This window comes from Panthera pardus, unplaced genomic scaffold, assembly GCF_024362965.1.
Source record: "Panthera pardus isolate Hobbes unplaced genomic scaffold, ASM2436296v1 HiC_scaffold_2, whole genome shotgun sequence".
NCBI lineage: Eukaryota > Metazoa > Chordata > Mammalia > Carnivora > Felidae > Panthera > Panthera pardus.
This window is the reverse complement of record NW_026526765.1, coordinates 11,237,565-11,252,803: the sequence shown is the minus strand read 5'-3', so window position 1 is coordinate 11,252,803 and position 15,239 is coordinate 11,237,565. Positions and strand designations below refer to the sequence as shown.

The 15,239-nt window shown below is 42.5% G+C and overlaps 1 protein-coding gene across 2 annotated transcripts in view; it reads left to right on the top strand.

Annotated features, from left to right (window-relative positions):
• Positions 1-15,239, top strand: part of DNAH5 (dynein axonemal heavy chain 5) — a 283,307-nt gene that overhangs the window by 62,784 nt on the left and 205,284 nt on the right. For both annotated transcript variants that reach the window (XM_053906889.1, XM_053906888.1), the window contains exons 3-9: positions 3,175-3,259; positions 6,469-6,629; positions 7,829-8,050; positions 10,651-10,788; positions 11,815-11,991; positions 13,061-13,174; positions 14,123-14,230. In XM_053906889.1, the coding sequence (XP_053762864.1) occupies positions 3,175-3,259; positions 6,469-6,629; positions 7,829-8,050; positions 10,651-10,788; positions 11,815-11,991; positions 13,061-13,174; positions 14,123-14,230 (1,005 nt within the window). The remainder of the gene's footprint in view (positions 1-3,174; positions 3,260-6,468; positions 6,630-7,828; positions 8,051-10,650; positions 10,789-11,814; positions 11,992-13,060; positions 13,175-14,122; positions 14,231-15,239) is intronic.

The window sequence follows — 15,239 nt, the reverse complement described above, 5'->3', positions numbered from 1 at the left end:
TTCCATGGTTCTGACAGCAATGTCTGCCTGTTTCTGAATCCAGTGAAGCTGGGTTCGGGTGCCATCTTGGAACTTGAGGTCGGAGAATAGAATCTTCTCTCAGCTTCTGATATATCTTGTCTTGCATTTATCCTATTCTAACCTGGGAGATTGAGTTTTGGCAGCTGAATCTGGTTTCTGTTGTTCCTGAGCTTGACTTCCATTTTCTGCCATGATTTCCTTCCAAAATCTGGGGTGTGATTACAGAGGGAAGATCAAAATATGGGAGGATATAATTTCATGAGCATTGAGGAAGGCGTATCAGGAGCCCTATGATGGTTCCTGAAGGTTTTTTTGTTTTTATTTGTTTGTTTGTTTTGGTTTATTAGCATAGAAAAAAGGAGAGAGAAAGAGAGAGAGAGGGAGAGAGAATTCTTTCTGTTGATGGGGGTGGCACACTCTTGATAATGCTTTTTAGTGCTATACCTGTAAATGTTTAACAACCAGCTTTGAGCAAGAGGGTAGAGGGGGGGCGCTATTTTGAGTGTTGATTTCTGTGGTGTTAATACTGCCACAATGGCTGATTCCAGACTATGAGCATGATGCTACTGAAGGCTTAGTTGGAAAGGGTTGTGATCAATTGGCTGTCATGAACCAGTATGAGTTGGCTCCAGTTCTCCGGTGGCTTTGTTCCTGCCTGCCATGTCAGTCTGGTGGGATCAGTAGGAGTCAGTGGAACAGTGAGGGGTGGACAACACTAAAATGGCTAAACTGCAGGATGAGTTAATTAGAGATTGAGGAAATGCCCTTCTCCTCCTTCTCCTTTTCCTTCCAGCTAACATTTGTTGAATATTTACCAGGTGTCAGTCTCATCTAAGTGGTTTTCATCTGTTATCTCATTTAATTTTCATGATGCCAGGAGGTAGATAATATTATTCCTCCAAAATGGAGGCACAGAATGAGACAGTCACTTAACTGATTCAGTCTTGGAGAGGTGAAATGCTTAACTCTACCCCTCTTCCTAATTCAGACATCTGGATTTGGGATCATGCGAGGGGAATAAATGAGTACAAGTTCTGAACTATAAGAAACCCAGGTCAAACTGTTGTGTCGTATTCAGGACCAGGAATGTCAAAACCTGGAGGCTGAAAGAAAATGTCCTGGCTCAGTCTCCCAAGCAAAGTAGAGGGGCAGGAGTTTCAGTACTGGCCTTTTGGAAGTATCTCCTTCAGATTCTTGGCTTGGAAGTTAACCTTAACGAGGGCGTCCCACTCAGCCCGACAGCATTCTCAATCAAAGAAGAGTCATGAAGGAACCAGGGCAACTTGCTCTCCCTTATATATAATAGTTTTATCTATAATATGGTGGAAATTGGAGGGGGCTTATTTTTTTCACACTTAAAATTTCAGGCTAGATTTTGTTGTTTGAAAACATTTAATTAAAAAAATTTTTTTTAACATTTATTCATTTTTGAGAGACAGAGAGAGACAGAGCATGAGTGGGGAAGAGGCAGAGAGGGAGACACAAAATCTGAAACAGGCTCCAGGCTCTGAGCTGTCAGCACAGAGCCCGACGCGGGGCTCGAACTCACAAACTGCGAGATCCTGACCTGAGCCGAAGTCGGACGCTCAACCGACTGAGCCACCCAGGCACCCCGCAAATGTTTTATTTTAAATTGTGGTAATAACGTAGAATGTAAAGTTTATCATCTTAATCGTTTTTAAGTAAACAGTTCAGTAGTGTGAAGTTTATTCACACTGTTGTGTAACCCATCTTGAGACCTCTTCATCTTGCAAGACCGAAAATCGATACCATTAAACAACAACTCCCCCCTGCCTCTCCCAGTCCCTGCAACCCACCATCCCACATTCTGTCTCTAAGAATTTGACTACTTTAGATGCCTTATAAAAGTGGAATCCTACAGTATTTGTCTTTTTGTGACTGGCTTATTTTATTTAGCAAAATGTCCTTAAGGCTCACCCGTGTTGTAGCCCGTGTCACAATTTCCCTTTTTAAGACTGAATGATATTATATCATATGTCTGTGCCACATTTTGTTTATGCGTTCACCTGTTAGTGAACAGTTGCGTGGTGTCCATCTTTTCACTACTGTGGATGATGCTGCTGTGAGGAGAGGTGTGCAAATATCTCTGCACGACCCTCCTTTCCATTCTTTTGGGTATGTACCTGGAGTGGAATTTCTGGATCATGGAGGAATGTATTAATATTATGAGAAATTCCCATACTGTTTTCATAGGGACTGCACCATTTTACATTCTCACCAAGGGTATACAAGTGTTTCAATTTTACCACATCCTTGACGTTTATCTTTTTCTTCTTCTTTTTTTTTTCTTTTGACAGTAGCCATGCTAATGGGCATGTAGATTTTATCCTTTTTCCTCCAATTTGAATTTAGAACAGTGCTAGTGACTTTAAGAAAATTGCTTCTGGGGCTCCTGGGTGGCTCAGTTGGTTAAGCATCTGACTCTGGATTTCGGTTCAGGTCATGATCTCGTGGTTCATGAGTTCGAGTCCTATGTTGGGCTCCATGCCCTGCTTGGGATTCTCTCTCTCCCTCTCTATCAGCCCTTACCCAGCTTGCACGCACACACTTTCTCTCAAAATAAATAAATAAACATTTAAAAAGATTTAAAAAAGTGCTTCCACTGGTAGTAGGCCGGTTGGCAGACCTCTGGTTGTGTAGTGAACCTCATGGATGGGACTGAGTTCTGGACTACCGTTGGATGGAATGTTCCATGATCATATGTGTTCTCATGGCATTTTCCAGTGATTACTCCAATTTAATATTAATTACCTCTAGTGTGTTAGAGTAGGTTTTGAAAGGTTTGTTCTCCCTTCTGATCTGCAATTGAGTGAAAACGAAACACTATATTTATATCTGCTTCCAACAGCTCAACGCTTTAGGAAATTAGCAAAAATGGAAGGACAATCTTTTCAAACATGTATGTAGCAAATATTGTGATGACTGATTGGATTCCTTCTTTGAACTACATTTTTATCATGGTGAGGCATTTACTCTCTCATGGTTTTATTGGTTGAAAAATACATGACGCCTTCTGTATGCTTTGCATTAGATGCGGTTTTATCTGAAGAAGCAAGATGATAGTCAATGCTGACTGAAATCTGGTTTCTAATTCAGAACGAAGTTGTGACCTTGCCTTTTCTTTTTTCACAGATTGAAAGAATAGATCAGCTCTTTGTTGCTGGAGGTTTTCGTCACCTTATATTCTACTATCAGGATGTGGAGGTAGCAGATACAGGTATCCGAATCTGATGTGATGTAAGCCGGAAACGTGTGGCTAGATTCATCTGAGGATGGCTTGAAGCAGAAAGCCACTCTCAGAGCTGACCAGGCCCCTTACATCCACGCTGGGAGATGGGACGAAGGGGCAGTGGTGAGGTGTGGTGGGTGAGGCCAAGGTGCCATTTTGTTCTCAAGGAAAAGGGACGGATAATGATGGCTGTCTCGCCTGGCTGTTCTAGCTTCATTTGAGATATTTTGCTTTCCTTTTCAGGCTGTGCTGGTAATTGAGGAATAATAAAGTAGTTTACATTTTGAGACTTCTTTTCCTTACATCCTAGTTCATTCTATGCAGTGATGTTCTAGAACTTTTTATGGGCATCTGTTTCTTTTCTATATAGGCACCATTTATTTTTAACAGAGGAATTGTTGCCAATAAGCATAATGAGTTGTCTAGTTAAATATCACATTATGTTTATTTTCTACCGACTATGATTCAAACGAGTAATGTGGAATGACAAGTTGAGTTATTTTCACTTAAGAAAATTTGCAAATCTTTGTGTGGATTCAACTGGCATCTCCCATTCTACGTTTATGTGGATTCATATAATTTTAAAGCCAAGCTAGGGGCACAAACAAATATATTATGATTATATTAAAGTATTACATTCATCTTTTTATAACCTTTTTGAAGGGAAAATAGTTATTGCTGTTGGCATATAGTATGACTATGCTCTTTTGTTTAAAAACTGGGAAAATTATGCATGCATACTCTAAGTGATTGGGATTTTCCTAGAATTATTCTTCTGATATTTTGTGGTCAGAAAGTCCATTATACTTTAAAAAAAAATTTTTTTTAGTGTTTATTTATTTTTGAGAGCGCGTGCGAGAGAGAGAGAGAGAGAGAGAGTGTGTGAGCGAGGCAGGGGCAGAAAAAGAGGGAGATACAGAATCCAAAGCAGGCTCCAGGCTCTGAGCTGTCAGCACAGAACCCAACACGGGGCTTGAACCCACAAACTGTGAGATAGATCATTAGCTGAGCCAAAGTCAGACGCTTCACCAACTGAGCCACTGAGGCACCCAGAAAGTCCATTCCACTTTGAACGAAAAATCAAAATAATACAGAAATTTCTAATTCTATCCCAGTCTGACAAACATAAAGTCAAATGGGATGTTGAGTTATCTACAAAATGGGCACTGGGTGGAGTTCAGTGTTCGCGTGTAAATGTGACAGTGAACGAGGAAGGCTCACGGGATGTAAACATAATTTAATTTCGTTCCCCGCTCTCCCTTTAGACCTTTACCGTGGGACTGGCTTTAACCTTTTGACCTTGGATCAACATTGAGACCATTCCATGACTTTCCTGGATATTCTTAGATAGGAAATGTTCCTATGGTTGCTTCACATTACAAATACTGTCTCAGTGCAGAAACTAAAACCATCCAGTTGATCAAAATGAATTGATCTAAAGTTAAATCTTCTTCACTGCTGGCTCGCCCACTTCCTTCCCCCATCCCCCAAGGTTCTAAGCAGGGACCTCTGAAGGTCAGTATTCACAGGAGGAGAGAAGCATATGGTCCTCCTCTGCTCCTTCAAGTCAACCTTCTGCTCCTGTCCACGTTGTGCAAACCACGGCTCTGGCTTGAGGTAGGGCAGGCACAAGAGGGACGAGGTGGCAGGAAAGCTTTTACTCGAGCAGCACTGGCACTGTCACAAGTTGGCGGACCTTGATTCCCCAGGCCCTTGCTCTTGTGGGCACTGGGTCGGCACTGGGAGCGTTCGCTGCACATCCCGCGGTGACGTGTTGTCCTCCCGGTGAGGCGTATCTGCTGGTTATCTTTATTGGGTGGGTTCGCTGCCAAAGCCTCAGCACCAGTCTCTAGCCCGGCACCGTGGGGGCAGAACTTGGTTGGGTGGGGGGACGTTCCTCCAAGAGGTTCTAATTGCAGGGTTTCAGGATTCAGCTTGCAGTCCATGTTCTTCCCCAGGTCCCTCCCTTGGCACTGTGCTCCCTCCCCTGATAACCTTGCTTGAGCTACCGATCTGCTTGGAGAGCTCCAACTTCCGTGGGCAGACAAGGGCACTGGCTCCCTCTGTGTGCGTAAATGGTCCACTCAATGAGCTACATGCTTCGACGACCGAAAATACAATTTTCAAATAATAATGATGGTAACGCTTAGTGGCCTAGTGTTTTTATGTGCTTTTCTAAGGGCTTCACATGTATTAACTCATTTAATCCTCACAACAATTGCCGATGCTAGCTTCTAGGGATATGATTCTAATTTTTCAGATGAGAAGACTGAGGCACAGGAAGACTAGGTATCTTTCCCAAGGTCACGTGGCCATGAAGTGCAGCGGAGGAGACTCACGCCTTGGGGGTCTGACTCTAGAGCCCACGCCCTTCATCCCGTTGCTCTCCTGGCTCTACAGTGTCCTGACTCTAGCACGATACTGAGGGGGCTGCAGGGGTCTGGAGTTCTATAGTCAAAGCTAGTTTTTTGATCTCAACTCTTACCACCTGTTGGCTGTGACATGGGACAGGCCACCGCTGCCTTTAAGGTTGTAGTGACTTTAATAATGTAGACAAGGTACCAAGCAGAGGAGCTGACACCCAGCACATGCAACAGGTACTGTCTCCCTCTTTGCCCCTCCCCCTTGCCTCTGTTGCGGCCTGTTGTGGATGAAAATGACTATTGTAGCTTCAGCAAGAATCTGCTTTGGACCAAACTCTCTCATTCCTGTGCCTCTCATTCCTGTGTGTGTGTGTGTGTGTGTGTGTGTGTGTGCGTTTAATGTTTATTTATTTTTAAGAGAGAGAGAGACAGAGTGTGAGCAGGGAAGGGGCAGAGAGAGAGACACACAGAATCCGAAGCAGGCTCCAGGCTCCGAGCTATAAGCACAGAGCCCGACACGGGGCTCAAACTCACAAACTGGGAGATCTTGACCTGAGTTGAAGTCTGACACTTAACTGACTGAGCTCCCCAGCCGCCCCTCATTCCTGTTTTTTGCTGGAGCAACACTTTTTTGAAATGAACCTATGATCTGGAAACAGTCACCTCCTTTTAGATCCCTTCAGGGCTCAGGCTAGAGATTGTCCAGGCAGCAGACCTTCCAGGGCACATGGATGAGTCAACGCGACACTATTTTAACAAGGAAACTCATTCCAAGAGACAACCATATGGACCGTAAGTAGCATTTGTGAAACTAAAATTCTTTTGCATTTGTAGGACAACTTGGCTCTCCAGGGGGAGTGACTTCTCTTTCTGAAAAGATTAAAAAACCTAAGGTGTTTGTGACCGAGGGAAAAGATGTGGCTCTTACTGGAGTATGTGTGTTCTTCATCAGGACTGACCCTTCCAGAGCCATCACCCCTGAGAACATCCATAGGGTAAGGGGCTGGAGTAATCCTTTACCCCAAATGACCCAAAATCATGTAAATTCTACAAAAAAAAAATCCTTCCCTATAGAGGTAACCACTGTTTTCATTAACTATCTAAAACTACTTTCAAAGAAGTATTTCTAAAAGCATTCATAGCAAACAAGATATTTCCTTTAAATCTGTTGAGTTATAGGACTTAATATTCAGTTTGTTAACAAAAATTGATATAACATTATGTATATGTATTTGCATGCGTGTGTGTGTGTGTGTGTGTGTGTGTGTGTGTGTGTGTGTGATACAGTGAAGTCTTTCCTTTAAAAAATAATGGCCCGTACATTATTTACTTAATGGCAAATTTCATACATTTAAAGTAAGGTTTGTAATAATGGATATATAATTTTTTTGTGTATGTGCAAAATAAAGTGCATGTCTCCTCTGCCCTCGACGGGGGCATTATCTGCTTGGAGCAAATAAACTGGCAGACGTATCGTGTTCTGCTTATTTCAGGTCTTTATTTTGGTGATTGCAATTTAGAATAGTATAAAGCTTAGGTCTTAACCAGGGCATCAAAAAATAATTTACTGGATTGAGAGACTGAACATACAAACAAAGGCCAGACCGCACGTAAAGCAGAATTTTGACCTGTAACGGGCAGCAACCTGTCCAGGGAGCCAACCCCCTTATCTAGGAAACAATCCAGGGAGCCAGCCTGCACTGTCAGACTCGCAAGAAGCCTGCGGGGAAGCCACACAAGAGTGGCTGTGACAAATTGGCCAGTAGTGCCAGCATCTGGTTCGTGACTGTCGGCCTCCCTAATTTTTGTCCGTACCCCCAGCCTATTTCCCTGGGGCCGGAGAAAGCCAAATATGCACCCCTCGCGGATCACACAGGATGCCCCACTTCTAGGGGCCGCCTCCAGGTCCCCCACACCAGCAGCCTCCAATCAGGACATGCCTGAAAGCTTCTCTTTCCTCCACTAGAAGGCTTTCCCGCTCCCCTGCCTGCTCTTAAGTGTCTTCCGAAATGCGGGTGATGGTGGCCGACTCTTGCTATAGCAAGTTCCGAGTAAGCAGTTTTGCTTTTCTCATTTGGTAGGTCTTCATTGACCGACGCGGGATATTTGGTTAATGAGCAGCATTCAGAAGTGACTTAGTAGCTATGTTGCAATTGCAGATAATTTTTACAGCAGGGGATCCCCTGTGTTCCAGGAGGTGAGCTTTAATATGTTAGATACCGCGGATGGGGGCCTGCTCAACAGCGTGAGGCATTTGCTGTCGGACATCTTCATTCCCGCTCTCAGGGCCACGAGCCATGGCTGGGGCGAGCTCGAGGGTCTTCAGGAAGCATCCAGCATTCGGCAGGAGTTCTTGAGCTCTCTGGAAGGCTTTGTGGGCGTCCTGTCGGGCGCACAGGAGAGTTTGAAGGAGAAGGTAAGAATGAATAAGTTCTTCCTTCAAAAGTTATCAGATGGTGAACAAATCAACATGTAAGTGTGTAATGCTTCTGTTGGATGGTCTTAATTCCTCTGCCTGGCAAATCTTGAAAAAATTTTATGGGCATTTTTATTGCCCCTCCCAGAGGTGGTGGTGGTAGCTAGATGTAGATTCTTATGGTTTGGAGTGATTAATGCATCAGAAGTGTCGGCCACGATGGAGGGTTTCATTCAGTCACATGCTTGACTGCAAAGAGAAGTGAATGAAATGCTTGTGGCATCACTGTTTGTCCTAGAAGGAAAGGAATCTGGACCCAGAGAGTGTGGAGAGTGTGTGCCCATGTGTGTGTGTGTGTGTGGGGGGGGTTGGGTGTTGGGTGTTGGGTGATGGGTAGGGATGGAGGAAATCCTGAAGATGAGAGAGAAGGAGAGAGCAGTTGACGTATCTGGAGGGAGTGGGTTGGGTCCTGCGGTTAAGCCTGTGACCAAAAGGGCCTTTAAGAATAAGTTTGGCAAATGTGAGATTTAGCTCCCTTAAAATTTGTGCAATCTACTGGAAGCCCGTGTTACACATTACTTGGGGCAGACGGTGGTGGAAGCAAGACCGTGATGGCGATAGCCCCAATCAGGCACGAATGGGAGACAGAAATGTAGCCTGTGATACCAATGACGGTGTGTTACTCACTCCTCTCCAGAGGAGACTGAGAACCATTGGGACCTATTGGGATATTGGGAGAGAGACATCAGGCTTTCTAGAGGACATGGAGTAGGGGAGTGGAGTAAATTTCATCCAGTTGGGAGCGGGTTGATTCCGCCTAATGTCTGAGTTCTATGTGTAGTGAACTCTGATGCAGGCCTATATACTAAACCGCAAGCTGAAGCAAGTTAGATTGTTGTTCTACTTGAAAAAGCAGTGCTTTCATATGGTCCCACGTCATATTGTGGTCTAGGTATTAAAAAAAGTGGATGGATACCCACATAGAAGGGAGGTAGTGCCGCTTCATGGAGAGCAGAGCCCTCCCCTGTAAAACCAAAGATGGCTCCGGAAGTGGCAGGTGGAAGATGCAGTGTGGTGGGGGGAGGGGTGGCGGCATGCTGGGAGGTTCCTCCAGGCTGGGGGCAGTGTGAGCAAGGGCACAGGGGAGCAGAGGCACGTGCCCGCCCTCGTGGGTTTTCAGAGCCCCGTCGGAGGGTAGCAAAGTGAAAAACAGAGTGGGGAGGCTAGGTTCTGGGAGGACGGAGTGGTGTCTCTGAGCTCCATGTAGATGGGACATAGCCCCATAGAGCAGCGGTGGGCATGGGAGCCATCAGCTAAGGTTAGAGGCCATCAGGGCCAGAGGCCATCAGGTAAGGTTAGAGCTGGCAGGGCTTTATTAGGAAGCCAAGTGAAGGAAACGAGAAACCTTGAGGGGGCCATCCAGGGGTTACAGGGTCCCCTTGCAGCAGGCCCTCGTAGCAGGTGCTCTGACTCGCCCTATAGGCTTCTCTCTGCTGGTCTGAACTCAGCATCTGGTGCCCTTCACTCCCAGCCTGCACCATTCACCTGCCATATCTCCTAGTGAACTCTTTGGTTTTACCTCAGTTACCAAGAAGCCCTTAGGGCCTGGGCCTTGTGTTGTGGCTCCTTGACCATATGGGCATTTGAGGATGTCAAATAACCACGCCCCTTCCTGCTGGTTCTGAACCAGTTGAGAGAAACGTACTAGCTCTGTTGTTGCTAAAGTGGGATTGGCCTGAAACCTGAATTTAGGCATTCACAATGCCAGGTGCACTTTCCCAGGAGAAAATGTCCTGAGCAAATATCGAGGTCCATTTACCTGTGTGCAGAAATGTGCTGAGTTTCTTTGTCAAGTCAAAATCCAACATGTCTCCTTCTCTATCCTCTTCCTCCTTCCTCCCCTAAAATGAATCCATGTGTTTGCCATTAAACTTGCAAACTATATGGATGTTATTGGTTAAGGACAGGAGAATCTTTTCATCTGGTTAGTTTCAAAAAAAGAATGTAATGCATTAGAAATTACCCTTCCCCCAGTCAATTACCTTGAAGCTCCCCCATGTTCTTTGGTTTCGTGAGTTGACTCTTTAATTTCTGAATTCCCTATTAATTCCCAAAATTTGCGATATTATGACTCTCTCTCTTTAGTTCACTCTTTCTGTTTTATGACCCCAAATCTGCCCTGTCATCTCTAGTTCACAGGGAGGACTGAGCATTATGTATCACACTATGCTTTCAGAGATCTTTCTTCAGGGAACAGGGTAGTTTAGAGAAAATTTTAAGATCCTTCTGACCCCGGGGATGAACCAGAAGTGTGTGTTTACGTGTGTGTGTGTGTGTGTTTTAAAATTAGCATCATCATGGGGTGCCTGGGTGGCTCAGTTGGTTAAGCATCCAACTCTTGATTTCAGCTCAGGTCATGATCTCACAGTTCATGGGTTGGAGCCCTGTGTCGGGCTCTATGCTGGCAGTGTGGAACCTGCTTGGGATTCTCTCTCCCTCTCCCTCTGTCCCTTCCTCTCTCTCTCTTTCAAAATAAATAAATCAACATTAAAAAAATAAAGTTAGCATCATCTTAATTGTTTAACTTTCATTTTAATTAGGTGAGCCTTCAAAAGTGTGACATATTTGAACTGAAAACCCTGAAGGAGCCGATAGACTACTTGAGTCTAGCTCATAACCCTGAGACTCTGGAGAAAATAGAAGCTTGTATGAGAGTATGGATCAAACAGACAGAACAGGTAATTTTCAGAAAGCAAACATCAGCTTCAGATGCTACGTTACTGAACTAGTCAGTGGAAGACGGTATATCTTTTGCCATTCCCATTTGCCTAAGTATTTGACGAGTCCCTAAAAAGGTGAGGAGTTCAGTGTGGTTTTCATTTATCGTCATTAGTTAAGAAGAGATAGTAAAAAATTTGAAGAGAGGAAAGCAAGTAACTTTAAATACTTAATGTAACAAGAAGACTGCACTTTGTCAATTTCTTTTTTCTCAAGGTGTATTTTACAGAGAATCTCTGTAGAAGTACAAGGAGTTTTCCAGTCAGTGTGCCTTCTAAAAGGGAGCTCGAGACTTAAAAAAAAAAAAAAAGGTTAAAAAAACATTTTCAGAAAAATCTGAAGTGTTGGCAGACATTTAATCAAAAAGTAATGAAAATTAAGCAACAGTTAACAATGAAAGTTAACCAACTTAAGGCATGCAGACTTTCCAAGGTTATATTGCTCTAAGGGTATACGGTAAGTGAAGAGTCAAGGAAATGTTCTGAGGTCAGGTCCTCCAAAAGTTCATTAGAACTTTTTATTTTTTTTAATTTTTATTTTTTTATTAAAAAAAATGTTTTTTAATGTTTATTTATTTTTGAGACAGAGAGAGACAGAGCATGAGCCGGGGAGGGGCAGAGAGAGAGGGAGTCACAGAATCGGAAGCAGGCTCCAGGCTCTGAGCCATTAGCCCAGAGCCCGACGCGGGGCTCGAACTCATGAACCGTGAGATCGTGACCTGAGCTGAAGTCGGACGCTTAGCCGACTGAGCCACCCAGGCGCCCCTCATTAGAACTTGTTAAATAAGTAGTTTTCAATTTGAGCATGTTCACTAAATTTTTGTTGAAGTTTTAAAAATGGATACAAGTAAAAGGCTGTCACTTGAAGCATGCAAATGAATACAAATATATCATGATCCAGAAAGCATAATTGATTTATTTCCCAGTGTATAACTTTCACACCGCCAGCCCCGTTCAGTGGTTCACAGTTCTGCCGTGCGTTATCAGGTCCTTGCTGAAAACAACCAGCTGCGTAAGGAAGCGGATGACCTCGGGCCCCGAGCAGAGTTGGAGCACTGGAAGAAAAGACTGTCCAAATTTAACTACCTTTTGGATCAATTAAAAGGCCCGGATGTGAAGGCTGTCTTGGCAATGCTTGCTGCTGCTAGGTCTAAACTTCTGAAGGTTGTCAGCCATTTCTTTCTGCTTTATGAAACGGGAATGGAAATTCTCTGTGTGTATTTTCATGTCATAGAGTAACTAGGAACAGAGAAATGTTGTTATACCTTTATGAAAAAACTTGAAGACTGGATAATCTTGCCCTTTTATAATTCTGGGTACTGTGGACATTGCCTTTGAATTAAGAGTATTTGTTGGCTGGTGTACATGTATGTATATGTATTATTAGAGAGCATTGCATGTAATTAAGACGTAGCTTAACATCACGATTATGTATATATTTTGAATTCAGACTAACCACGAGTTGTAATAACAAAAACTTACATATATATATATATGTGTGTGTGTGTGTGTGTATATATATATATATATGCGTGTATATATATGTGTGTGTGTGTGTGTGTGTATATATATATATATATATATATATATATATATATATTAGCCCTAGTATATTCGTTTTATATCCCCCTGTAACAAATTACCCTAACACTTAGCAACATAGCACAGCAAACATATATTACATACCAGTCTGTGTGCTGTGTGTCAGGAATTTAGGGGCAACTCAGCTGGGTGCCTCTGACTCAGGATCTCTCCTGAGGTCACAGTCAGAGTGTTGGTTCATCTGAGGCTCACCTGGGGGGAGGATCTGCCTCCAAGTTGCTCATGAGGTCATTGCAGGATTCAGTTTCTTGCTCGCTGTGTGCTGGAGGCTTCCTTTGGTTCTTACCATACAAAGTATGGGAGTGAGGTGCACAATGGATCCAGGAGCCAGTGGAGGAGAGAAAGTGTGGGTTCAAATGGAGGTGCTGCCCTCTTGATGCTCTGTCCTAGTTAGCGAGTAGATTTTATAAGGGAAGGCCTTAAAGAGATACCTTTAAACATTCGGCCAAAAAATTTGAATTGCTCTCCAACGTGGCCATACCCCTCACTCCTGTGGATTCAGTTTTATGTGAGATGCACAGGATAAACTGGAAGTCTGACACAACGGACCTGTGGTGGCTGTTAGCAGCTGTTATATTGGAAGTTCCTTTATAATAATTGCATAAAAATTGCTTTCCTGTCTTGTGCTTAGACTTGGCGGGAGCTGGATATTCGAATCACTGATGCAGCTAATGAAGCGAAGGACAATGTCAAATATTTGTACACACTTGAAAAATGCTGTGACCCCTTGTACAGTAGTGACCCTGTGAGTTGAAGAAATCTACTTGCTTAGTCTGCTGATAAACCTTTTGCACTGGCGGAATCGAGCATGGAGTTTGGTTCATTAATATTAAAGTTTGTTGGAAAAGTCTTAGAAACCTCCTTTTAGTCTCAAGAAAATTTTATATGTATACAGTTGACCCTTGAGCAACATGGGTTTGGACGGCGTACGTCCACTTACACATGAGGTTTTTTTCCAAAAAATACAGTATATTGCTGAAAGTATATTTTATCTTTCTTACCATTTTCTTTTCTCTAGCTTACTTTATTGTAAAAATATAGTATATAATACATAAAACATACAAAATATGTATTAATCAACTGTTTATATTATCGGTAAGACTTCCAGTCAACAGTAGGCTATTAGTAGTTAAGTTTTGGGGGGCAGTCAAAAGTTGTGCATGAATTTTCAACTACATGGGGATTGGTGTGCCTGGCCCCTCATTGTTCAAGGGTCAACTGTACATATGTATATATCTATCTGTATCTATCTGTCTGTCTATCTGTCTCTCTCTCTGAGATGGATATGCAATATTATATTTTAGAATCTTTTTTGCGTATTCCGGTTTGCATTGAGTATTGTAATTGACATTCTGGATGATACTCAAAGAGGTGTTGGAAAAGTTATCGGTTGGTGTTTTATCTTTTAACTTTAGGGAGTGCCTGCTTTTATTGATTACAAAATTAATGTTAACCTTGGCATTAACAGACAGTTAATGTTTCTTGCATCGAAACAAATTTGATTAACTGCATGTGACTAATAAAAATGAAATTACCTTTAAATACATCTATGTGGAGTGTTAGATAATATTTTAAAAATTTAACTAAAAATCTCTTAGCTAATTTTATTCTAATGAAGATTGAATGGTTATACTATCAGAATTTTGCTGAATTTGGTATTTGTTTCTCTGAAAACTTTTGTGGTGTCTTCTAGATATCCATGGTTGATGCTATCCCTACACTTATAAATGCAATTAAAATGATCTATAGTATTTCCCATTACTATAACACCTCTGAGAAGATCACGTCTCTGTTTGTAAAGGTAAGTTCGTAGCATAGATCCCATGGTCACTTGTATTTTTTTGCAATGTTGATTTTTTGATAATTAGAAATTACCATATGGGCACAATTCAATGTCTGTGTATCCTACAATTAAAAAAAAATTTAATCTGTAAATAGATATAGAATTAAGTGTATTCGTGAGGCTGATTCTTGCAAATCATAAAGCATTATTTCCCAAAATAATTATTATAATAAATAATTGGGCTATTTTTTTAATTAAAAAATTTTTTTAAATGTTTATTCATTTTTGAGAGATGGGAGAGACAGAGCATGAGTGGGGGAGGGGCAGAGAGAGAGGGACACACAGAATCCGAAGCAGGCTCCAGGCTCTGAGCTATCAGCACAGAGCCCAATGCGGGGCTCGAACTCATGTACTGCGAAATCATGACCTGAGCCGAAGTTGGACACTTACCCGATTGAGCCACCCAGGCACCCCAATAATTGTGTTATTTATATAATAAAATTTTAACAAAGAGTCTTCTTGGAATTTCTTTCCCTATGTTATTTAGCACATTATTTATTCCTTTTGGGTAAATTTTAATTAAGAAAAACTATATTTAACTGGCTTTCTCCTGTTTTATATTTTATGTGCCACTTTTCCAAATTTATTTGATGCCACAGTTGTTTACTTGGTGTTATTAGAACAGTTATCATGGTCATAAAAGCCACTTGCAACATTTCAGTAATCCTAAAGCAATTATAATGATTCTGCCAAAAAACATAACGATGTTTCAACCGTATGTCCTAACTCATAAGCGTTTATGGTGAGCACTGTTGCTTTCCCCATTTTGAGCAGTCTCTAAGAAGTAAATGACTTTCATCACCAAGGTGAAAATTTTAAATGTTGTGCTACAATAGAGGCATTTCTGCCTCATCAGGACTTGTGTGGTGAATGCTTGCATGGTAGGAGGCATGGTTCTTCTTGGGAAGGGGTACGTCCAGCCTGAGAACTGGACAGGAGGCTCCCTTTTCTCTGCTCTCAGTCAGGC